The sequence below is a fragment of the Sus scrofa genome, chromosome 3 (assembly GCF_000003025.6).
Source record: "Sus scrofa isolate TJ Tabasco breed Duroc chromosome 3, Sscrofa11.1, whole genome shotgun sequence".
Classification (NCBI taxonomy): Eukaryota; Metazoa; Chordata; class Mammalia; order Artiodactyla; family Suidae; genus Sus; species Sus scrofa.
The window spans coordinates 68,155,339-68,179,961 of NC_010445.4; the positions used below are offsets into that span (position 1 = coordinate 68,155,339).

At 48.5% G+C, this 24,623-nt stretch overlaps 1 protein-coding gene across 1 annotated transcript in view; it reads right to left on the reverse strand.

Annotated features, from left to right (window-relative positions):
* Positions 318–24,623, reverse strand: part of HK2 (hexokinase 2) — a 75,532-nt gene continuing 51,226 nt past the window's right edge. Inside the window, 15 exon segments of the mRNA NM_001122987.1 lie at positions 318–821; positions 2,874–3,107; positions 5,388–5,543; positions 7,639–7,822; positions 7,942–8,041; positions 8,766–8,861; positions 12,255–12,374; positions 12,888–13,036; positions 14,833–15,137; positions 16,570–16,803; positions 18,052–18,207; positions 21,713–21,896; positions 22,515–22,614; positions 23,747–23,842; positions 24,401–24,520. Coding sequence (NP_001116459.1) covers positions 677–821; positions 2,874–3,107; positions 5,388–5,543; positions 7,639–7,822; positions 7,942–8,041; positions 8,766–8,861; positions 12,255–12,374; positions 12,888–13,036; positions 14,833–15,137; positions 16,570–16,803; positions 18,052–18,207; positions 21,713–21,896; positions 22,515–22,614; positions 23,747–23,842; positions 24,401–24,520 — 2,379 coding nt within the window. The 3' untranslated portion in view covers positions 318–676.

The window sequence follows — 24,623 nt, forward strand, 5'->3', positions numbered from 1 at the left end:
GGCAACAAGCCCACTCCCAGGCCATGTTGACCCTTGGCTTTGGTTTCGCTTCCTCAGATACAGGATGCTGCGATTCCAGGAAAAGCATCCACCGGAACCCACTGGGCAAATGCTTGTAGATGTGATTGAAGAGGGGCTGGCCATGTGGCTTTCCCCCTCCGTTACCACCCCCGCCTCCTTGCAAGGAGGAGGTCTGTCTGTCTGTGGGAGAATCAGGCTTAAGTCAGTGGAGACCTCTCAGAGCTCTGAGAGGAGAAAGGGCAATCCACCTCCTTGCCGGGGGATGCTCTCCACCTAGAAAATTCAGGTTCAGGCTCCAAAGTGAAGCAACCGTATCTTGTCATTAGTGTCCTCATCCTGTAGGATTATACTTGGACATGGAATCTGGCCACGGGGATTAGCAAAGGTTCATTTTTTCCCGAGTTTTAAGAGAACCAATGGTAACGGTTGTGATGAGTGTGAACAAATCCTTACTTCAAACTGGGTTTATCTCAGCGGGCCAAGGCTTGGGTACCAAACTCTACAGTGAGTAGACAGAGGAAAAACCCAGTTCAATTAGGTCCTCTTTGCCAAGGAAAAGCCAAGAGGGTCTGTCTCTGACACAAAGGGATAGCGTCTTATAATTTAAAGCAGAAAAGAGGGGAAATCAGAGGAAGTTCTTCCAGCTTCTGGGGGTCTACCGCTGTCCAGCCTCTCGGATGCGGCAGGCCACAGCAGTGATGAGGGCTGCCCCCTTCCCACTGCCGTCCTCTGACTCCAGGAAGGACACGTCACATTTTGGAGCCAGGTCCTTCACTGTCTCATGCATGATTTTGGCAAAGCTGGAAAAGACAGGAAAAAGACAGGGAAAAATACATTAGTTGTGATTGAATTGTGTCCTCAGAGATGGGACCCTAAGAAATAATGCTGGAAACCTAGGAGAGGGTGAGAAGTACCATGTGTGAAATAGTATGTTTTGTGTTTCAGAAAACAGAGGCTTGGAGAGACCAGCAACATTCCCAAACTCCATATCACAGAGGGTGAGGGGGATGCTAAGATTCAATGCTAGGACAGAAGTCTGAGATTCTGGCAAGCTGTGTTCTTAAAACCTTAGCAGTGAGAGAGAAGTTCAACAGTGGTGGACCCCACAAGTGGGCCTTGTCGAAGTGCATTAACCTGTTCATCAGCTCTGGAGGGGAGGACCAAGCCCCCCCACATGGGAGATGCCATTTTCCAGAGCTGTTGACTCACATCAGACCCATACCTAACCCCAAATGTCATTACAGGCAAAAGGAGCAGACTTAGGGTGGTGGGGAGATTATGGGGATCCCAGATTCTCCCTGATATGGGACTACAGAAAGGGATCATTGGTCACCATGTGTCCCAGCCGAGCAGGCTCCAGTTGCTCGTCCCCATCTGCAGAGCTGAGAGCACCAAGCCCCAGGGCTGGTAGCTCGACCTCTGTCCCCTCCCGACCTCGCTGGGGACTAAGGTTCCTATTTTCACAATGATACTGATCCTCAACTAGATAAACTTGGAACCTCCCAAGGTTCACTCTTTTCACTAATTGTGTAGACTCTGGGTAAGTCTCTCAACTCCTTGAAACGATCATAATGAGAGCAGGTAACAATTTAATCGATGGTCCCTCTCCATCCTACCCACTGTCCTGGGAAAGGGCACAGCCCTAGTCTTTTAACTTTTAGCTGAAAAGCTTCCAGAAGAGAGGGACGGTATGCAAGTCAGGGAAGAAAAGAGGAGAGAAATAATGATGAGAGGAGAAAAAGGTGGAAGAGATAAAGACAGGAAAAAGAATAAAAAGAGAAGAGAATTCAGTACTTCCATACTGGGAGCAACAGTGGGAAACGTTCTAGAAAGGGCCAGACAACAGATACTTTGAGTTTTGTGGGTCCTGTGGTCTGTGGCAGCTACTCTGCGGTTATAGCTGAAAGTAGCCACAGACAACACACCAATGAGCACAAAGGTTGTGTTTCAATAAAACTTTATTTACAAAAACAGTCGCAGCTATAATCTGCCAACCCCTACCCTAGACTGTAGGAAAAAAAAAATCTTGCTCAGAGTTCCAGCGTATATTTACTAGAATATTGTGGCAAGAGCACTGTTTGGAATGGTAAAAAATCTAGCAATAACTCAAATATTCATCAGTAGAATAAAACTATAGTATAGTCATTCAAAAGTATGCTATGCAGCCCTGAAAATTAATGAACTATGATTGCGTACTTGCATGTGGATGCATCTCAAAACCATGAATGCAGTATGAGAAAAGCCAGTCCCAAAAGAAAAGAGGCCAGATGATTTCCCTTACGCTAAGTTCAAAATTAAGTAAAACTAGAGTTCCCATCGACTAGGAAAAATCCGACTAGGAACCATGAGGTTGTGGGTTTGATCCCTGGCCTTGCTCAGTAGGTTAAAGATCCGGCGTTGCCCTGAGCTGTGGTGTAGGTTGCAGACGCAGCTCGGATCCCTCATTGCTGTGGCTGTGGTGTAGGCCAGTGGCCATAGCTCCAATTAGACCCCTAGCCTGGGAACCTCCATATGCTAAGGGAGCAGCCCAAGAAATGGCAAAAAGACAAAAAAGACAAAATTAAGTAAAACTAAGCAACATAGATGCATATGGAGACATATGGGGGAAAAAAAGAAAGCAAGCAACTTCACCACCACAGCACTTACTCCTGGTAGGGTAGAGTGAAGGTGCAGTTGAGAAGGGCTCATGGGGGGCCTCCAAGCTGGGTGGTGAAACACAGATTAGTTTATTAATCTTTAAACTATAACATACACGCTTTGGAATGCCTGATAATTTGCCATAAAAAAGAGAGAGGAAAGTAAGGAAAGGCAGAGAGAGAGGATGGACAGGAAGATGGAGACCAGACACTCACTGAGGATGTAGCTTGTAGAGGGTCCCGTCCACGCCCACCGTCACTTTGAGGGTGTCCAGCCCCCGGTTTTCTCGTATTTTGTCCACCACGGCGGCCATGCCTGCACCGCAGAGCTGGGCTGCCCGCCGCGCCACCACCGTGCACACCTCCTTGACAATGATGCTGTCGTCGCAAGTGCTCTCAAGCCCCAAGTGGTGCAGGATGGCGCGGACCTGCAGCAGGGCCAGGCAGTCACTGGGCAGGAGAGACACAGCAAGAGGTCAGTCACTTACTGACAGGGCCTGGTGGCCCGCCACTCTGGGGGCCCTGGCTCCTTCATCAGGAGCGGTTCCAGGGGATCTGGCCTCCCCCAGAGACGTGCCTTCTATTCTCAAACTCAGTTCAGGGCTCATGTCACTGGCGCGTGTGGACAAGAATGTGAAGAAACTGTTCCCTACGCCACTTTGCCCAGGCAAGGGAGGGCACTACTGCCACAAAACTGATACTCAAAACAAAAGGAAAGGAGTTCCCATCGTGGCACAGCGGAAACGAATCTGACTAGGATCCATGAGGACACAGGTTCAATCTCTGACCTCGCTCAGTGGGTTAAGGATCTGGCATTGCCATGAGCTGTAGTGTAGGATGCAGACACAGCTCAGATCTGTCGTTGCTGTGGCTGTAGTGCAGGCCGGTGGCTATAGCTCCAATTGGGCTCCTAGCCTGGGAACCTCCATATGCTGCGGGTGCGGCCCTAAAAAGAAAAAACCCCACAAAACCCCAAAGGAAACTTACTGCCCTTGGTTTCGACTTGTTTGGAAATAGCAAAGATGGTGATCATATGTGCATGTGACAGTTTTCAGCCACGAAGCCCTTTCCTGCCCAAACTCTCATTGTTCACAGGTCAGCCGGACAAGCATCACCATCCAGATGAGATGCCTGTTCTATTTCTACTCCTTACCCTTAGATATCTGAAACCTATTATGCACTATTTATGAAACTAATGGAAAAAAAACTATCTGAAAAAAGTAAACAGAAGTGCAAACTAGAACATACTCTGTCTATTCACTGGTACAGATACACAGGTGGGTTGTCCAATTCCTGGTTTTCTATATGCCTGAGAGTAATGACAACAGCATTAATTTTTAAAAGGCTCTGAAATTCAGTGTTTTAATTTGGAGCAGACTTTTCCACCATTGGACTGGAGGAGGAAGGCTTTGCTTTAATGAGCCGCCACAAGGCATATTTCTGCCTTGTCTGACAGGCCAACCTTCGCTCAATCCTGGCTGCTTTAGTACCGCAGTCAGTGGTTAAGAAGAACTCTCCTGCCAAGCATAAGTACCTCAGTGGGTTACCTCCCTCCATGCATTCTTTTTTTATTAATTTTTTAAATCTTTTCCTTTTTGTCTTTTTTTGGGGGGGCGCACCTGCAGCATATGGAGTTTCCCAGGCCAGGGGTTGAATGGGAGCTAGAGCCACCGGCCTACACCACAGCCACAGCAATGCGGGATCCGAGCTGTGTCTATGACCTACACTATAGCTCATGGCAACACTGGATCCTTAACCCACTGAGCGAGGCCAGGGATCGAACCCACAACCTCATGGTTCCCAGTCAGATTCGTTTCCGCTGCACCACGAAGGGAACTCCTATCTTTTCCCTTTTTTTGGTCTCCCAGAGACATGGAGATCCCAGGCCAGGGGTCAGATCTGAGCTGCAGTTGCAACGTACACCACAGTTACAGTAATGCCAGATCCTGTAACCCACTCTGCTGAGCTAGTGATGGAACCTGCATCCTAGCACTGCAGAGATGCCACTGATCCTGTTATGCCACAGCAAGAACTCTCCTCCGTGCATTATAATTTACATTCTATGAGCAGCTATCTTTTTCTCTACCTTTGAAATTGATCTAAAACCCAATAGTACTGCTTTGCACGGGCCCACGACAGCTTAGCATGATTTTTCATGAGAATATTATGTATTTTCCCTTAAAATGCCAACTCTCCATAAAAGATTTTCCCCCCAAAATAATAACATTTTTAATGAAATCAATGACATGGGAAACATAACATTATGTTAAGTGCAAAAGTCATGATATAAAACAGAATATATGGCATGACCCCAACTGTATTTCTAGAATGTATTATATTTTATTCACTCACCTACAAATATTGATAGGGAAAAGACTGGAAGGAAATATACCATGCGTTAATAGTGAGTGGTGGGATTCTAGATGGTTTTTATTTTCCTTACTGTATTTTTTTTAATTTATTTTTTATTTTTTTAATTACTCAATGAATTTTATTACATTTCTAGTTGTACAATGATCATCACATCCCGATTTTATAGCATTTCCATCCCATTTATTTTCCCTTAAAATGCCAGTGTCCATAAAGTACTTTAAAACAACGCTGTAGGTACCAACCGACCTCTGCATAAGCCACACCCTGATCTTACTTGACTGTGGAAACCCTTCAGCTTGTCTGACCATGAAAGAGAGGATATACAGTCACATCCTATTCCAGGCACTAAATTCTCACCTCTCAATCTGAGACAGGAACTTGGTTTCAAAGATGCCCCTCGTCTTGAGTCGCTCCGAGATGCGGCCACGAAAGAGCAGCCCACGCTTGGTGAAATCGATGAGGATGTTACGAACAATCTCACCCAGGTACATGCCGCTGATCATTTTCTCGAACCTGCAAGAGGGGGATGCTCACAGGGGTTAAGAAGGAAGGTGGGAGTTCCTGTCGTGGCTCAGTGGTTAATGAATCCGATTAGGAACCATGAGGTTTCAGGTTTGATCCCTGGCCTTGCTCAATGGGTTAAGGATCCCGCGTTGCTGTGGCTCTGGTGTAGGCTGGTGGCTACAGCTCTGATTAGACCCCTAGCCTGGGAACCTCCATATGCCACGTGTGCAGCCCTAGAAAAGACAAAAAAAAAAAAAAAAAAAAAAAAAAACGCAAAAGAAGGAAGATGGTGGGATGCGGTGAGACAGACCAGCTTAGTCACCCCTCCTGCAGCAGAAGGCAGAGGGCAAACACATTCTCCTTGGTGGGAAAAGAGATGCTATTTGACTCACTTGGGCAGGACTCCTAGCATCCACACATACTGACTCACAGTTTCTGGAAAAATGCGGCCAGAGGCCCACAGGGCTCCTTGAGATTGACCCCACCTTATGGGTCCATTTCCCTTCCAAGGCTTATTTCCAACACCTCCAGAATGAATGCACGCCCAGACCCCACCACACTTCCAGAAGGGTAGGATGCTGAGTCAGTCCTTAGCATGAACATCCTGAGTCAATTCTGAGCATGTTGCTGAGAATTTAACATGCTTTCTTTACCACCTCATCCTTTACCCTCAGTAACTAATGACAGCTGGAGGCCCCTGCCCTGGTCAGAGCATGACTGCTCAATGGCTTGAGGGTCTTCTGGCCCTGCACAGGGCCATTAAAAAAAATCGAGGTTCATGCACACTGTGGTGTATGGAATGATTGGCCAAGGGAGAACTGCTACCCAATATTTTGCCACCCAGTATTCTGTGATAATCTACGTGAGAAAAGAATGGATGTGTGTATAATTGAATTACTCTGTTGTACAGTAGAAGTTATCACAACTTCGTAAGGCAACTATACTTCAATAAAACTTTAAAAAAATCAAAGTTGAGGTTCCCAGTTTCAACCAAGGCCCACCACCATTCACTTTTGTCTCACTCCAGCCTGTTTCTTTCATTAATATTGCCTGCCTGGCCCCTGGAGGCATTTTAGTCTGTGACCTCTATTATGGACAAATAATTTGTGAGGTATCTTCTACAGAATGGTGGTCCTGGATTAATCCACTTAGGAAACCTTAAATGCAACCTCTTCCTGATGCATGTGTGCTGGATCTTATACGGATGCCTCCCTGACTACTAGGGGCTTTTGATGCTGGGGCTGGATCCTTGTCCAGTTTGACAGTAGAGGGTGCTACATACTGGATGGACAGAGGAGGAGAAACAGCCCTGCTGTTCTTCGTTTCCTGTTCCTGTCTGCCTTGCCCCAGCAATGCTTCTTCACCCTGACAGCAGCAGGTGGTTCAGCTGTCTGTTTTTCCTCAAGTCCCAAACGTAGGTTTTAACGCTCTCCTGGGCCTGTTCTCACAGTCCTCAGGGCAGGAGTTGCTTCTCACACATGCTAATGTCTGTGCTCTCCAGAACCCCCTTTTTGTCTTTTCATTGCTCTACAACCCATGTGACAAGTTCCTCTCTGAAATTCTCCTTGCAGCATAACTGTTGTGATCTGGTCTCCCAGCTGGACTTCAAAAGCATCACTGTCCAGCAGGGGGGAAGGACTTAACCCAGAGCTTTCCAGAGGTATTTGATAAGAAGCCCTTTCCAAAGAACTCTCTTTATTAACATATCAAGAGAGGGAGTTCCCATCATGGCTCGGTGGTTAACGAATCCGACTAGGAACCATGAGGTTAAGGGTTCGATGCCTGCCTTTGCTCAGTGTGTTAAGGATCCGGCGTTGCCATGAGCTGTGGTGTGGGTTGCAGATGCAGCTCAGATTCAGCGTTGCTGTGGCTCTGGCGTAGGCCGGCCACTACAGCTCCCATTGGACCCCTAGCCTGGGGAACCTCCATATGCCGTGGGAGCAGCCCAAGAAATGGCAAAAAGACAAACAAAAAACAGACAAACAAAAAAAACATGTCAAGAGAATGGGTGTGCTGGGATTTGCTGTCGTGGAGGACACGATCATTCATCTCCATCTAGTTCAGGGGACAAACAGACCAGGGCCCACATCAGCTGGGTGCCTACCTCTGTTTGCCAGCATTGAGGGAAAGTTCATCCACGGCCGCATCAAATTCTGTGCGCAAGTCATCCAGGCATCCATTGTCCCCGAAGGCCCCCCACTCCATGTTGACACACATCCGCCCCTCTTCCCCTTCCACCAGCTCGACATTCCGCATCTCCTCCATGTAGCAGGCATTGCTGCCCGTGCCTGCCAAGCCCAGAGATGTCAGTCAGGGCCTCACCCAGCTCTGTTTCTCCCACCCATCCCACCCACCTCCCACGCTAGGCTGTGTGCCCCTTCACGGGAGGGACAGCCCGAATCCTTACCAACGATGAGGCCGACTTCGCAGTGAGGGTCTTCATAGCCACAGGTCATCATAGTCCCAACCGTGTCATTCACCACAGCGACCACGTCCAGGTCAAACTCCTGAGAGCAACCACAGATCTCCAGTTCACACAGGAACCAAAGAGTCGCCCTTCAGAAACTCGCAAGGATGCATGCATATGCAACTTATACGGCAGGGCTCACTTTCTTCAGTCACGTTTCTGCTCAAATGTCACTTCCTCAGAGGCCTTCCCTGGTGAGGCTATTTATTTATTTATTTACTATCATTATTATTTTGTCTTTTTATAGCCACGCCTGTGGTTTATGGAAGTTCCCAGGCTAGCAGTCGAATGGGAGCCATACGCCCTAGCCACAGCAACCCCAGATCCGAGCCGAACCAAAGACTTACACTGCAGCTTGCGGCAACTTGGGATCCTCAACCCACTGAATGAGTCAGGGATCGAATCCTCATCTTCACCATGTCAGGTTCTTAACCCACTGGGTCACAATGGGAATTCCTGGTTAGGCTGTCTAAAAGAGTGTCCTTCTCTAGCCCAGCTCACTCTGGCCTCACCCAACTGCATTTTCCGTCATAGCTCATAGCACCTGCGACATCAGCCCGTGGGTTTGTTTACAGAACAAGAGCTTGCTGCGGGCATTCCTGAATTCCCGGTTGCCAAGAGCAGAGCTTGACACACAGTGGGTGCTCACCAACTGCTAAGTTAATTCTCCCTCTGACCAATCCAACCTCACTCAATACCTCCCCCCGGCTTCTGAACACACACATCACACTTGAGGCCCATGCCATAAAGTGCTCTTCACCCACCTCTCGCCGGTGGATGGCTTCCTTCAGCAGTGTGACCACGTCCTCGCCCTCACAGCCAGAGGCCTTGAAGCCTTTAGTCCACTTGAGAAGGATGCTCTAAAAATCACACGTGGGCAGGGATGAGGAGAACGGAGAAGGGCTGCTGAGTCATGCTCTAGTTCTCAACCTCACAGGCTATCCAAGTGCCCTTTAATAACCAATCATCTCACCCATAAATGATTCTACACCTGTTTCGCCAACTAGGATTTACTGAGCAATGACTATGCACCAGGTACTCGGCCAAGCACATCCCATGTTCTCCATCATTTAATCCTCACGGCAACTTTGTGAAATGTGTATCATTCTTGTGCCCTTTTTGCAGGTCATTGTGGCTCTGGAGTAACTGCTCAAGGTCCGCAGCTTGGAGGAGAGGATGGCGCACCGCTAGGCCCACCAAGTCCAGTGGATGGGCCTGTAAGCACCACACAGTGCACCCCAGGGGACAAAGTTCTATACTCTGGTTTCCTTCACTGGGCAAAGCAGTTTGCTCTATACATCAATAGAGAGAAGTCAGTTTGTCTCTTAATTTTTTTTTTTTTTTGTCTTTTTGCCTTTTCTAGGGCCACTCCCATGGCATATGGAGGTTCCCAGGCCAGGGGTCGAATCAGAGCTGTAGCCGCTGGCCTATGCCAGAGCCATGGCAACTCGGGATCCAAGCCGCATCTGAGACCTATACCACAGCTCACAGCAACACCAGATCCTTAATCCACTGAGCAAGGCCAGGGACTGAACCTGCAACCTCATGGTTCCTAGTTGGATTCATTAACCATTACGCCACAACGGGAACTCCTGTCTCTTAAATTTTTTTTTTTTGGCCATGCTCATGGCTTGCAGAAGTTCCCAGGGGCAAGGATCCAACCAAGCCAACCAAACGGCAACCCAAGCAGCTGCAATGAAACACCAGATCCTTAACCCGCTGTGCCACAAGAGAACTCCTTGCAGTCTCTTAATTTTCAGACTCCAGTATGAAGTGAACAAGTACCCTGAACTGTGTCACTGAACCCTCTGGGAGCAGATACATGGCTTTGAACATGGGGCAACTGTCTCATGTACCATGTCCTGGTTCCTTCTTTCTGCTGTAGCCCATCAGGGAGCAAGCATCAAGGATCCTCAGACCCCCTTCCTGAGAGGTCAGAATCCACACATGGACTGTGTGCTCACTATCCACATACTTGTATGGTTTCTCCACCCACTCGTTTGGTTGGCATTTCATGGCCCAGGAGTTTGCTGTGTTCAGATCCCAGGAGATTCGGAAAAACAAAGCGAAATCTCAGCAGTGATCCAGTGTACACACCTATATCCAAACAATGATGTGCTTATCTCCACCTAAGTTTCTTGTCTGCAAATTAGCTTGACATCGCTGATGAAATTTTGTACTTGGCACTTTCAGGCTTACAGAAAGGTTCAAATAACATTATTGCAGGTGGTCCTTGATCATAAGACACACACAGAGGCCCTGACAGCTGGGGAGAACGGCCTGGGGCCACCAGCTAGTCCGGGCAGCTGGAAGCCTCTGGGCCTCAGCACCTGCTGGTTGTCCCAACCACAGGGTGAACTCCCCAGAGCAGAATCCAGCTTACAGACAGAACGCAGCTTCTGCTTCCTTTGCTCTCAATTTTCTCAATTCTAGACTGACTTCATGCTCCTTACAGAAACTTAGAACCTACAGAATAAAATCCAATAGAATGACCTGGAATTTTATAATTCAGGCACAAACTGAAACAGTTCACATGTCTTGGAGACCACCAGATAAAGAAATATCTATACATGTTGCTATACGAGAAAAATATTTCAGTAGGAAACGTCTGGAAGCATATACACTGGAATGTTATGTTTTTATCTTCCTAGGAATCACATGTTTTGTATGTTTCTATATTATAGACATTATACTTTTCTTAAAAATATTTCAGTCTTACCACCAGTTTTTCCCAATTCATTGAAATTTCCTCCAAAAAACCAATATGAGGCAGTGAATGACTGATGAATTGGCTATTTCCCAACTGTTGAACAATTAGGTTTCTTTCTAATGACTCTGTTATAAGCAGAATCTAACTCTCAGAGGGGAAGAGGAGGAGGCATTTATAAAACTTAACTGAAAACTCAACTCAACTGTAAGGCCTGCTGCTCCAGGGATGCTGGGCAAGCCCACTGCACCTGTGACTGTCCCCACCTATGTGCCTTTCTCCATACTGCGGAGTGAGTATTCCTCATGCCCTCCAGGTATGTGCTCAGATTATCAGCAACATTATCTTCCCACTGGTGCCATATTCCAAAGAGCAGCTCCTGATTTTCTGAGCTTGCTTCATCTGTCCAGTCTGTAAGCACCTAACACAGGAATCGTGCCTTTTATACCCTGGCAACTCTGTCCATCTCATAAGTCCACTTATATGGCAAGGAAGCAAGCTTCTAGAACATTGATTAAGACATAGAGGAAAAGGAGTTCCCGACGTGGCTCAGTGGTTAATGAATCCGACTGGCAACCATGAGGTTGCGGGTTCCATCCCTGGCCTTGCTCAGTGGGTTAAAGATCTGGCGTTGCCATGAGCTGTGGTGTGGGTCGTAGACACAGCTTGGATCCTGCGTTTCTGTGGCTCTGGTGTAGGCCAGTGGCTGCAGCTCCGATTTGACCCCTAGCCTGGTAACCTCCATATGCCATTGCAGTAGCCCTAGTAAAGGCAAAAAGACAAAAAAAAAAAAAAAAAAAAAAAAAAAAAAAAAGACATAGAGGAACAACTGCTTAAGTAATAGTGTTCTGATCTCTAACATACCAGGCATCCATCCTGAGCAAGACTAAGCCTTGCCTACTCAGCAATCCTACACTTTAACACACCCATGTCCAGAATAGGTTGGAGCGCCTTTGCCACCTGCTTCATTCATCCAAGGCAAGTTGGACAGGGAATGAAAAGCAAAGGGGAGAAACTCCAGGGCATCCAAAACAACAGAAGGTGGAGTGAAATGAACTGAGCCCCAAACAGGAGCCCTCAGGAGCAGCTGAGCATAACGGAGGATGGGCTCAGGTGTCAGGAAACCAGAATGAAATCATGGCTTAGCTGCTCCTAAGCCACACGACCTGGGGCAAGGTACGTGGCATCTCTGTAGACCTGGTTTTCCTTTCTGCAAAGCGGGTATACAAACACCTGCCTTATACGATTGCCGTGAGGGTTAAAAGAGATAACGCATGTGGGAGGCCTAGCAGAGTCCCTCACGTAAAATGCTTAAAAAATGCCAGTTGTTAATACTGATTAGCATCTTCATCAGCCCAAAGATTGTTACCTTCTTGACCTCCACTAGCTCTGACTTCCTCATTCCCATCAATAAGTCCTTCCCCATGACTGGTCACTAGTGCCCTTCTTTTCTGTCCCTCGGCTCAGCTTTCTCCCCTGCTCCAAACGAGGAGTGGTTCAGAATCAGTACAGCCCACAGGAGAGCCCTCCAGGCAGGCCCTGTTACCTCATCCAGGCTGTTCTGCTGGCAGGGGAAGGAGAAGGTGAAACCCAGAGGCAGGGACACGCCCTTCACGCCCATGTACTCGAGGAAATCAGCAATGCACTGGACGATGTGGTCAAAGAGCTGCAAGGAGAAGAAGTTAGGCTCTGAAGGGCTGCCCCCAGCGGCGCCTCCACCCAGAGAAATGCTAGCTCAGGCGCACACCTATAAAGGCCACCCCATGGCCCTGACCCTCCTAGCCACCCGCCCCCACGCCCAGGGACCAAGGGTGAGCAGAGAAAGCCCTGTGCTCCAGGTGAGAAGCGAAAAGCGGACAGATGATCGGACTAGGAAGCAGATGTCTGTACACATAACAGAAGCGGACTCAGCAATAACATGGAGCAGAAAAAGGTGCCATTGGCAACCACACTGTTGGACAGAGAAACGCTCACACGAAACGAAATAGGTCTGTGAGAGAGACACACATACCATGGGGAACCCTGCCCCTCTCGAATCTTACCAATGACACCCAGGCACCTTCCTACAGGAAAGAAACCCTTGGACTGCCGTACAGATGGTGGGTGCCAAATGGGAGGGGGAGGGTGTGGGAATGCTGGGATTTGGGAGGTCATAGATCCAAACAAACCCCTGCCTCACCTCGTCCCCTGTGCCATGCATGACCTCCTGCGGGATCGAGTAGATCTTGTTGTGCATCTCCACTCCGCGTCGCTTCCCATTCCGCACGCGCACCAGCAGGACCCGGAAATTGGTACCCCCAAGGTCCAAGGCCAGGAAGTCGCCTTTCTCTGGAAAATAAGCCCAGGAAGATGATCCAGTGGGGCTGGAGAGAGTGATGGTCTAAAACACCTTCCCCAAAGCTCCCTATGGGGAGTTCTCCCAGGAGGCTCTGGACAACCTCGGGGAGATGGACCATGAGCTCCACCTAACGGTAAAGAACATGAGATCCCTGGACCAGAGACCTGCTTGGCTCCTTAGTGGTTCTCACATGAATTCAAGTGGCAGGATCCCAGGAGTCATAATGAGCTCCAGAACACAGGAAAGACACAATGATACAGGACACTCAAAATATCCAAACAAATCATCACTCATCCTAAATCAAAGGCCACCTTACGTTAGGTTCCAGAATAGAGAAGAAATAGCAGAGTCCAACTCTTTAAAGGAAACTGAAGGAAAGTATTTCTAAATGAGAAAAGCCTCCATCCATTGACAGAGAAATGGATAAAGAAGATGCAGTACATATATACATGGGAATATTACTCAGCCATTAAAAAGAATGAAATAATGCCATTTGCAGCAACATAGATGGACCTAGAGATTATCATACTAAGTGAAGTAAGTCAAAGACAAATATGACAGCATTTATATGTTGAATCTAATTTTTTAAAATGATACAGATGAACTTATTTACAAAACAGAAACAGACTCACAGATTTCAAAAGTAAACAGGTTAACAAAGGGGAAAGGAGGGGGGAGGGATAAATTAAGAGTTGAAGATTAACATATATGCACTACTAAATATAAAATAGATAACTAACAAGGACCAACTGAATAGCACAGGGAACTCTACCCAATATTCTCTAATAACCTGTATAAGGAAAGATCTGGAAAAAAGGATGGATATTTATTTGTATATGTATAATTGAATCATTTTGCTATACACCTGAAACTAATACAACATTGTAAATCAAACTCCAATGAAACTTTAAAAAATAAAAACAAACACACACACACACCCCTTCTTTTTAGGACAGTCACAATGCACTACATGCCTCACACACAGTCTCCATGCAACCCTCAGGCACCCCCAAGATGGAGGGAGCCAGGACCACTCTCTCAGTCTCCAGGACCACGCTGGATCCTGTACCAGCTGTGCTGGCCTGGTCAATGATAATTTTCTGAATTGGGAGCAGACCTCTATTTCTTATATTGCAAGACCTGCAGCAAGGGTCAGCAATCTTGTTCAGTAAAGGGCTGGGCAATAAACATTTTAGGCCTGTGAGCCATAGTCCCTGCTATAACCACACAACTTTGCTATGATAGTACAAAGCAGCTATAACATGTAAGCAAATGGGCGTGACTGTGTACCAATAACACTTTATTTACAAAACGAGTCACCGGGCCAGATTTAGCCATGACCCTTAGTTTGCCAACCCCTGACCTTATAAGAGCTAGCCCTGGGACCAAAATTTCTGGGTTTGAATCCCAGCTCTGCCTATTTCTAGCTGTGTGAAGTTGGGCAGGTATCTTAATTTCTCTGTGCCTAAGTTAACAAACAAAACTACTGATCCCTGTTGACAGTTAAAGATGAAATGAATTAAGATGTGTAAAAAGCTTAGTGTTTAATACATAGCAAGCATTCATTAAGTATTTACAGTTATTATGATTCACTTTTAGCAGAGAAGTGTGTTGGTTGAGCTCATTGAACACTAGAATTTTCCAGGAGGATAGCTGAAAAAAATACATTCAACTATCTGGTCTGAATACTCAACACTAAGGCAAAGGGAGTCGTCCTGGAGCAATCGAACACGGGCCAGGGACAAAGGCACACCGTGGTCAGCTGGGGGGCAGCCCCACCGCATACCTGTGCCATCCGGGGTGGCACACACATAGGTGGGCAGCATCTTGACTGGGGCAATGGCGTGAGTCTCCTTGCTCAGACCTCGCTCCATTTCCACCTTCATCCTCCTCTTGACCTCCAGCAGCTGCTCACGGCTCAGCTTTAGAGGCTCCAGAGTCTTCTGGCGGGCTCGGTGTTGATCGGCCAGCCGGTAGGCCACCGCTGTCACCATGGCAGCCCCCTTGCCACTGCCGTCCTCAGAGCGGAGGAAGCGGATGTCGCAGTCAGGCACCAGGCGCCGCAAGGTCTTGTGAAGACGCTTGGCGAAACTGCAATCAGAGAGGGGACAAGAGGTGGGTGTCCCCTGTTAGGGTCAGTCATCCAAATGGTTGGGGCAGTAGCTCACCACTTCAGCCCAAAGGGCACCCTAAACACCCTCTCCCTACTCGTTCCCAAATTAGGGAACACTGCATAAAAGCTCAGATATTCAATGGCCACCACCCCACTAAAAGGAAAGACCCTCTCTGGGAAGCCACTGTCTCTTGCATGCAGTCACAGAAGGCCTCTCCTTCCCACAGGGCACAGCCTCTCTGCCCAATTCATCAGCCTCACTGTTGGAGGAGCCCATTGGAAGCCAGAGACTCTGACATCAACACTATTCATCAGTGTTCCCGTCGTGGCTCAGTGGTTAATGAATCTGACTAGGAACCATGAGGTTGCGGGTTCGATCCCTGGCCTTGCTCAGCGGGTTAAGGATCCTGCGTTGCCATGAGCTATGGTGTAGGTCGCAGATGTGGCTCAGATCTGGTGTTGCTATGGCTGTGTCGCAGGCCAGTGACTACAGCCCTGGTTGGACCCCTTGCCTGGGAACCTCCATATGTTGTGGAAGCAGCCCCAAAAATGGCAAAAAGACCGGAAAAAAAAAAAAAAAAAAAAAAAAAAACAAAAAAACCCAACACTATTCAGCTGTCACCACTCATTTCATTAGCTGCTGCCTGGGAAAGACCCCAAAGGAAAACATCAAGAGGCTCTTCTGGACTTTGGCCTCTCTTTGGCCAGTTTCTGCCAACGATCCCAAGGGATCTGAACAGCTAAAGGCAATGGATGTCTTCAGCAAGAAATTCTTGTGTGGTGCCTCCGAGAAGCCACAGTCTCCAAGGCCTCGTTACTCCAAGTGTGGTGTGTGGGCCAGCAGCTTTGCTGGGGGCTGTTAGAGATAAATCTCAGGCTAAATCCAGACCTTCTGAATCAGAATCTGTCTCTTAACAAGATCCTGAGTAATGCATGCACACTTTAGAATTTCTGAAGCACTAGACCAGGAGCCTAGGCAATGGAAGGGCTGAGATCTTCATTTAATGAAGGCCCACTGAGCTGGTACTCAGATTAGGTGAAAACGATGGGAGAGTAAGCAGATGCAATAATAGAGAGCTACCATTTAGATCCCAACTGAAATCTGAGTATTTCAGCACATATGACCGAGGGGTCAAAACGTGGAGGGCAAGATGGGATCCATGCAAAAGCCAGCAGAGCCAGAGAAGCTGCAAATAAGCATGCAGACAAGGAGCCCCCAGCAGCCAGGAGCGTCTGACTACAGCCTCTACCCACGGGACACACCCCCAGCTCCCACCTGCCCAGCTGAGAACCTGTATTCTACAAAGAGCCTCAACTCCATGGCCCATCTCCACCACCCCACATCATGAAACAGAGTTCCCAGAAAGTCAAGCCCTCTGAGGTCCCCAAGCGCTCTGCGTGCTGGCTCACTGGGGGTGTTTCTTGTAGACAGAGCCGTCCACGCCGATGGTGGAGCGCAGCCGCTCCTCGCCCTTGTTCTCCTTGATGCGCCGTAGCACGGCCGCCAGTGTGGCCGCACACAGGCTGGCTGAGCGTGTGGACACGATCTGGCAGACCCGGTGAGTGGCCACACAGTCCTCCTGTGTCGGGTCCAGGCCCAGCCGCACCAGGACCTCCCGGGCCTTCCGGATGCCATCCTTCTCCCTGGAAAACAGAAACAGAAACAGTGTGTGGGCAGGTGTCCACTCAGTGTGGCCAGTATGTGGGCTGACAAGGAAAGCCCTCGGCTGCAGCAGACGCTGTATCTCAATGCAGGCAGACACTGCTTTAACTGGCATCTAAAAATAGTGATAAAGGGTCGGTGCTTTGAGATTAGTCCTCTTAGGGGATCTAAGTACCACAGAAATATGAGTATTTTCATCCCCTCTGAGTTTAACAAGCAGGTGTAGTTCCTTCAAGAATTCCACATAAAGTTATTTGAACTGGCTTACTCCTCTCTTTAGAACCAAAATCACCTCCTCTCCACCACTGACCCCTAAAACAATAAGGCCTCCTCAAGTAACAAGTGGAAACCTCAAGAACAGGTAACCAGAGAGTTCCTGTTGTGGTGCAGCAGAAATGAACCCAACTAGGAACCATGAGGTCTCAGGTTCGATCCCTGGCCTCGTTCAGTGGGTTAAGGATCTGATGTTGCCGTGAACTGTGGTGTAGGTCACAGACATGGCTCAGATCTTGCATTGCTGTGGCTGTGGTGTAGGCTGACAGCTGTAGCTCTGATTTGACCCCTAGCTTGGGAACCTCCATGTGCCACAGGTGCAGCCCTAAAAAGTTACAAAAAACAAACAAATAAAAAAACCCCAAAACAGGTAACCAGGCCCAACTCTTTGGATATTGCTAACTGAAAAAGAAAAATCAGGCCGTCCTCACTCCCACCCCTGCTGCTCTGTGAAAATTCAGGCCTCAGCTCCTAACTTTCAGAACTTAAATGGGTCAGTCTCAGAGCCATCCAAGGACCTATTTTTCTGTTATGAGGCAGGGGTCAGGACAGAGCCCTTTTTGAAAATTGCCAAAAGGGAATCAAACATCAGTGCTTCAGGAGAATGGAGAGGGAATCGATGCAAACAAGTCATTAAGGAGCCCACGGGGAGCCTCCAGCAATAAGCTGAGGCCCATGTGCCCGGCAGGAACGCAAGTGCAAAAGTGCAAATCCCTGCATGGGGGCCAGTGGTCCCCAACACGGCAGGTCACTTGGGTAGGCAGCACATTCCCAGCAGCCAAGAGTGGAGACTCCCTGGCAAGTGAAGTCCAGCCACAGGCTGCCATGGCCATGCTGGGTGAGATCCTTTTGCCATCCACATTTGAAGGGTCAAGGGCCTGTGCCTCGTCTTCATTCCCCAGCTGCCTGACCACCCTTCCAGGGATCCAGGGAACAGAGAGAGACCCGAAGCTTACCCTTCAATATCCGAAACATCTTTGGTCTCAAAGTGGCCCGTGGCAAGGAGTTCAGGACTGAGCTTCCCCCCGAAAAGCAGCTCCTCCTTGGCCATCTTCACCAGGATCAACCTCACCAGCTCCCCCATGTACAAGCCACTGATCATCTTCTCAAATCTGGAGGGAGAGACACACCAACAAAATAAAGTCCCTGCTGCCGCTGACCTCACACCTTCCTTGTGGGAGCAACACGCATACACGTGAGGCTGATGCAGGACAAAGCACTAACTTGCATGGTGCCTACTAGGAGCGAGATGCCTATAGAAGTGAGAGCTGGGCAGGGGTGGGGCTGGAGGAGCCAGGAACCCAGGCTGGCTCTGCAGGTGGGTGAACATGGAGAAGGATGGGTTTTTTGGATTTTTTTTTTTAAATTTTTTAGGGCCACACTTGCAGCACATGGAAGTTCCCAGGCTGGGGGTCAAATTAGAGCTGCAGCTGCTGGCCTATGTCACAGCAACACCAGATCCCAGCCACATCTGTGACCTACACCAGAGCTCATGGCAATGCCAGATCCTTCACCCACTGATAAAGGACAGGGGTCAAATCCATATCCTCATGGGAACTAGTCAGGTTCTTAACCTGCTGAGCCAGAGCGGGAATTCCAAGAAGGATGGATTTTTAGCAGCCAAACCAAATATCCAGGGAGTGTGGGGCATCCTGGAACAGCCTAAATTTGAGGTAAACTGAGTAATGTATAAGGTAGTGATTTTTAATAAATTTTTAATGAATTTTTTTTCCTCTAGCAAGAAAATGCTCCTTAAAATAAAATCTTATATAGAACCTCAATATTTATGTACTAACGGGGGGGGGGGGGTGCATACAGGTAATCAGTCTGATTAAATTTGAGGCATAGGCCCAGCAACTCATCACCTCACACACCTCGTGGGCCATTTGTGGATTTTTTTTTTTTTTTTTTTTTTGTCTTTTTGCCATTTTTTGGGCTGCTCCTGCGGCATATGGAGGTTCCCAGGCAAGGGGTCGAATCGGAGCTGTAGCCACAGCAACTTGGGATCCTAGCTGCGTCTGCAACCCACATCACAGCTCATGGCAATGCCGGATCCTTAGCCCACTGAGCAAGGCCAGGGATTGAACCCGCAACCTCACGGTTCCTAGTTGGATTCGTTAACCACTGTGACACGACGGGAACTCCGGTTTGTGGATTCTTGAGAAAACTGTAAAAACGACCCTGGGCAGGAAGATGGGGGCGCGAGGAGAATTGAAGGGCAGGCTGAGACCAATAAGAAGCAGCTCTAGGCATCAGGTGGTCTTGGGAATCTGGGAGGGAGAAGTCAGAAGCTTCTGAGCAGGCAGGAGACTACATCGCCGAGGGCAGGCAGGTAATTTATTTTTTCAACACTAGGTGACACTGTTTTCTTTAGAAGACAGTCTTTCTCCCTCAGATTATGTGATGGGAGAAACCGAGCCCTTACAATTCCTTCCAGCCCAAAAGGCCCTTGTCTGGGTATCCGGGAAAAGATCTGGGTCCTAGAGAGAGGAGCAGGGGTGTGGAAGGGATTCTGATGCCACTCAGTGCAAACTATAAGAGAGGAAGCTGGAAGTGACCTGCTCAAGACTCAAGGCCAGGTATGGCTGAACGGGAGCTAATAAGAGGTATGGTGGAACTGGAGCTCAGTGGAGAGCTGGCAAAACTGCTTGAGCAGAGGTATGTTTAAAATGTTTAAGCACCATCACAGGCCCACGGCCTAAGAGGCAGCCCAGCTCCAACAGCAAGGAATTCCCATGTCTGCTGGCTTCTGTACCTTCTCCAAAATAGCTGGTTCTGTGTGAGAAAGGGGAAGGGGCCAGCAGGGCTCTGGAGTGTAGGTGGTAAAAGTTGTTTTTTTTGTTTTTTTGGTCTTTTTGCCATTTCTAGGGCCGCTCCTGTGGCATATGGAGGTTCCCAGGCTAGGGGTCCAATTGGAGCTGCAGCCGCTGGCCTACGCCATAGCCACAGCAATGCGGGATCCAAGCCGCGTCTGTGACCTACACCACAGCTCAGGGCAACACCGGATCCTTAATTCACTGAGCAAGGGCAGGGATCGAACCTGCAACCTCATGGTTCCTAGTCGGATTTGTTAACCACGGCACCATGACGGGAACTCTGGTAAAAGTTTTTATTTCAGTTTTTCAATACACTTTGTTTCACTGTTCAGAAATATTTATGTAGAAACACATAAAGAGTGAAAAAAGGTTCCCACTCAAGCCCAATAATAACTGCAGGGAGAGCGGACACATCGGGATATATGTCCTTCCAACAAATTTTTTTTTAAGTAGTTTTGGGGTCTATAAATTTCTCACCAAGCCATGGCAGACACAGCACGTATTCTATGAACGTGACAATTAAAGGACTCACATTTCAATGTGTGAGAGAAGCTTGTGACTTTAACTATGCTTTGAGGAAGCGAGGACTTCCCCTGTAAAGAAAAAGGCTCTTTTTATGGAGCTGGTTTATAGGCTGGATTTTCCTCTCCAAGCGAGGATCAGCACCAGAAGACTTCCTATAATGGTCACAGCACCAGCGAGGCCAGAGAGAGCCTGATTGCTCAAAATGTTTTGTAACTGCCTTCAGAGCTTGCAGCAACCTCTGTCTCAAGATCTTGAATGAGGACATTAGGCAAATGTCTGCGAGTGAAATAATGTTTTGTAAGAGTCCAAAGTAACCAAATACCAAGTCTGACCAAGCTGGAGAGTGTAACATTCAAGATGCCGCATGCTAGAGCCCCTTCTCTCTCTGTTCACTCCAGGACCCTGGCTGGACCACAGGTGCAGGGAAAGTGGCTTTCTTTTTTTGTTTTTTGTTTTTTTCTTTTGTATTTCCTAGGGCCACACCCTCGACATATGGAGGTTCCCAGGCTAGGGGTCGAATGGGAGCTGTAGTCACCAGCCTACGCCAGAGCCACGGCAATGCCAGATCAGAGCCATATCTTCGCCATACACCACAGCTCATGGCAACGCTAGATCCTTAACTCGCTAAGCAAGGCCAGGGATGGAACCCACAACCTCATGGTTCCTAGTCGGATTCGTTAACCACTGAGCCACGGTGGGAACTCTGGGAAGGTGGCTTTCTTAACCAACTTTTCCATAGGCCTGGGGTCTGCCTACAGCTGGGGTGGGAGGCAGGGCCCAGCCGAGCTCACCGGCCAACACTGCCTGAGATCTGGGTCAGAACCTTGGCCAGGAATTAGAAGCCAATGGTCTCAGCCTCATCCTCTGGGCAGTCTCAAGGTGGGAGCTACGAAAGATCCCTAATCTTCCCCATCTCAAAATGAATTTTCTTATGTGATGCACAAACTGTTTCTATGGGCAGCTTACAAACTGAAGGTGGAAAGGAAGAAGAGCAGGGCCACAGGGCCTTCGAACAGGATGGCTCTCAGAGACACAGCCAAATTGTGACCTATGTATGATCTGGCTTGTCCGCTTGCTCTGTCTGTCTCAGATCCCTCTCAGCATCTTAGAGACACAGTGTATGTCATAAGCACAACATTCCCGTAACCAGCGTGTGCCTTGGCAATGTTGAGGGGCTAATAAGACTGCAAAGTGAAAATGAGGACCACCCGCGGGCCCTGGCCGCCCCCCACCGCCCCCCATCCCCAGCCCACCGCACACAGGGGAGGTTGCTCACAATTGCTTCCCGGGGTTCAGAGAGCCCATGTCGATCTCCTGGTCAAACTCGGTGCGGATGTCGTCAAGGGCGCCGTCATCCCCAAAGGCCCCCCACTCCATGTTGATACACATACGCCCCTCGTCACCTTCTACCATGTCGATGTGACGCATCTCCTCCATGTAGCAGGCATTGCTGCCCGTGCCTGGACAAAACAGGGGGACTGCTCAGCACCCACCTGTACTGCACTCCCCCCCAGCCCCCCACCTCCTTCTTATTTACTTATTTGTCTTTTTAGGGCTGCACCCAAGGCATATGGAGGTTCCCAGGCTGGGGGTCGAATTGAAGCTACAGCTGCCAGCCTACACCACAGCCACAGCAACACCAGATCCCAGCCTCATCTGTGACCTACACCACAGCTCACGGCAACACTGAATCCCTGACCCCCTGAGCAAGGCCAGGGATCGAACCTGCATCCTCAAGGATGATAGTCAGATTCGTTTCTCCTGAGCCACGATGGGAATTCTCTTTTTTTTTTTTCTAATTTACTTATTTTTTCCATCTCCTTCTTAAACCCTCTCCTGAGACTTCCTAGGGTGGCTAGGATTCCTCAGCACAGATTCATGGGGCACCCCCACATAGAGCGCCCCACAGCACGGTCCAATCACTACCACCCCCAATGGCACAAGTCAAGGCTCAGCTTTCCAAGGTGACCACACCATTACCTCCCCATATGAAGTACAAAGGAACGTCCAGGCCCTGGACCCCTCTCCCTTCCCAATCCACTGGCCAGCACTGGTCCTCACACCTAGAGCTTACGCACCCACAATGAGACCGATCTCGCAGTTCTGGTCATCATAACCACAGGTCATCATGGTCCCAACTGTGTCATTCACCACGGCCACAATATCAATATCAAAGTCCTGCAGGGATAAAAGGGGGGCTCTGACATTCAGTCACAGAAAGATCACAGATGTGACGATGAAGAGAAAGAGCAATACGACACACAGCTCAAGTGCAACAAAGCTGCCCTCTTACCAATGCTACTCGAAGCCAAAGATGGCTAGAGCTGGAAATGGAGTCCGGACTCAGCCTGACAGCAATATCCCACTTCCGACCCTGCTTGTCCTCACACGGAGGACCTTCCCGACAGCAGCCCTGCAGTCTAGTTCACGGCCATGGCTGCACTAAGGAGAGCCCGTCTTGTCATCACTGTCTTCTTCTTTCTTCTCTTTCTCTATCCCCCGCTCCCTCCCTCCCAGGTCTTGTCCTTTCTTGGCCCCATTCCACCCTAATACAAACATCATCCCAATTTTTCTTATTTGAAAAGGATATTCAAGTCTTCTTCACGTTAAAATCTAAGGGTTTTTTTCTTTGTTTTTTTAGGGCCACACCTGTGGCATACGGACGTCCCCAGGTTAGGGATCGAATCAGAGCTACCTACAGCTGTCGGCCTACATCACAGCCACAGCCACAGCAAGAGCAATGCCAGATCTGAGTCAAGTCTTTGACCTACACCACAGATCACAGCCATGCCGGATCCTTAACCCACTGAACTGGGGGGCCAGGGATCAAACCCGCATTCTCATGGATCCTATACCAAGGCAAAGATTTTTTATCCATCACGCCAATCTGAAGACCCCAAAGGCATCCCATCACTAGTGTGCTAATTATCTCTTAATATAGGTATGTCATTATACAGCATGCCTTAAACTTATACAGAGCTCTATCTCAATGAAACTGGGAAAAGAAAGATTATTGGGTAAATATAGCAGAGAAGAAGAAACAAAGACCGCTCCTTAAGAATAAATGAGGAGTCCCCTGGTGGTCCAGCAGTTAGGAATTCATTGTGGTCACTGCTGTGGCTCGGGTTCGATCCCTGGCCCAGGAACTTCCACATGCCTCAGGCACAGCCAAAAAAAAAAAAAAAAAAGAACAAATGATTCTCATGTTGATTTGAGAACGGACAGGGAATAATCGTCTGAAGACCCCAAAGGATGTAAAGAGCCTCCAGACCCCAAGCTCCTGCCCCCCACCTCTGCTGCCCGTACTCACCCCTCTCCTCTGGATGGCCTTCCGGATTAGAGTAACCACGTCTTTCCCTTCCACACCACTGGACTTGAAACCCTTGGTCCATGAAACCAGGAAACTCTGGAAAAGGGCCAAAGGATATTGATTCCCCACAATATTCAGACCACACTGTGCACACAGCCATCAGGAGGAGACCTAATGGAGCCAAGGGGCTAAATTAAAGTCAGGATTGAATTTGTATATTGCTGCCGGACTAGCCTAGAAACTCTGTCAAAGACCAAGAAAGGAGGTTAAATGAATGCTTTACTGCCCAAGAAGTGGAAAGAGCAGGCTCTAGGACTGCCAAAGTAAGATACTTGTATGTCAACATCATTAACTTTCAAAGATCTTTATAACACTTAAAACAGGGTCCCTGGTTTCTCGCTCCTGTTTCCCTAAGGGGGATCAAGACACTGTGCAGTGTTAGTGAGGCTACACATTGTCATTTGAGGGGAGAGTGATACAGAGTCCCCCACACCCTTATACCTCTTTACCACCCCCCTCCACACTCACCCAGAACCGAACTCCCAACACTCAAGTATTAGAACCAACACCATGGTAGCAGGTGGCTCAGAGTTCATCCCAGTCCTCCCAGCCCAAAGAATAAAGCAACAAAGGTGTCCGAAGAACTCATCTTACCTCATCTAATTTGGTTTGGATGCAAGGGAATGAGAAGGTGAAACCCAAAGGGAGCTTCTTGTCTTTGATTTGTAGCTTATCCATGAAGTTAGCCAGGCACTCGGCAATGTGGTCGAACAGCTAAGGGCACACAGCACAGGAAGATGAGCAGAAAGGCCAAAGAGCATTGAGGTTAAGGGCACGGACTTTGGGCTCAGAAGGGAACTTGCTGTGTGCACGCAAG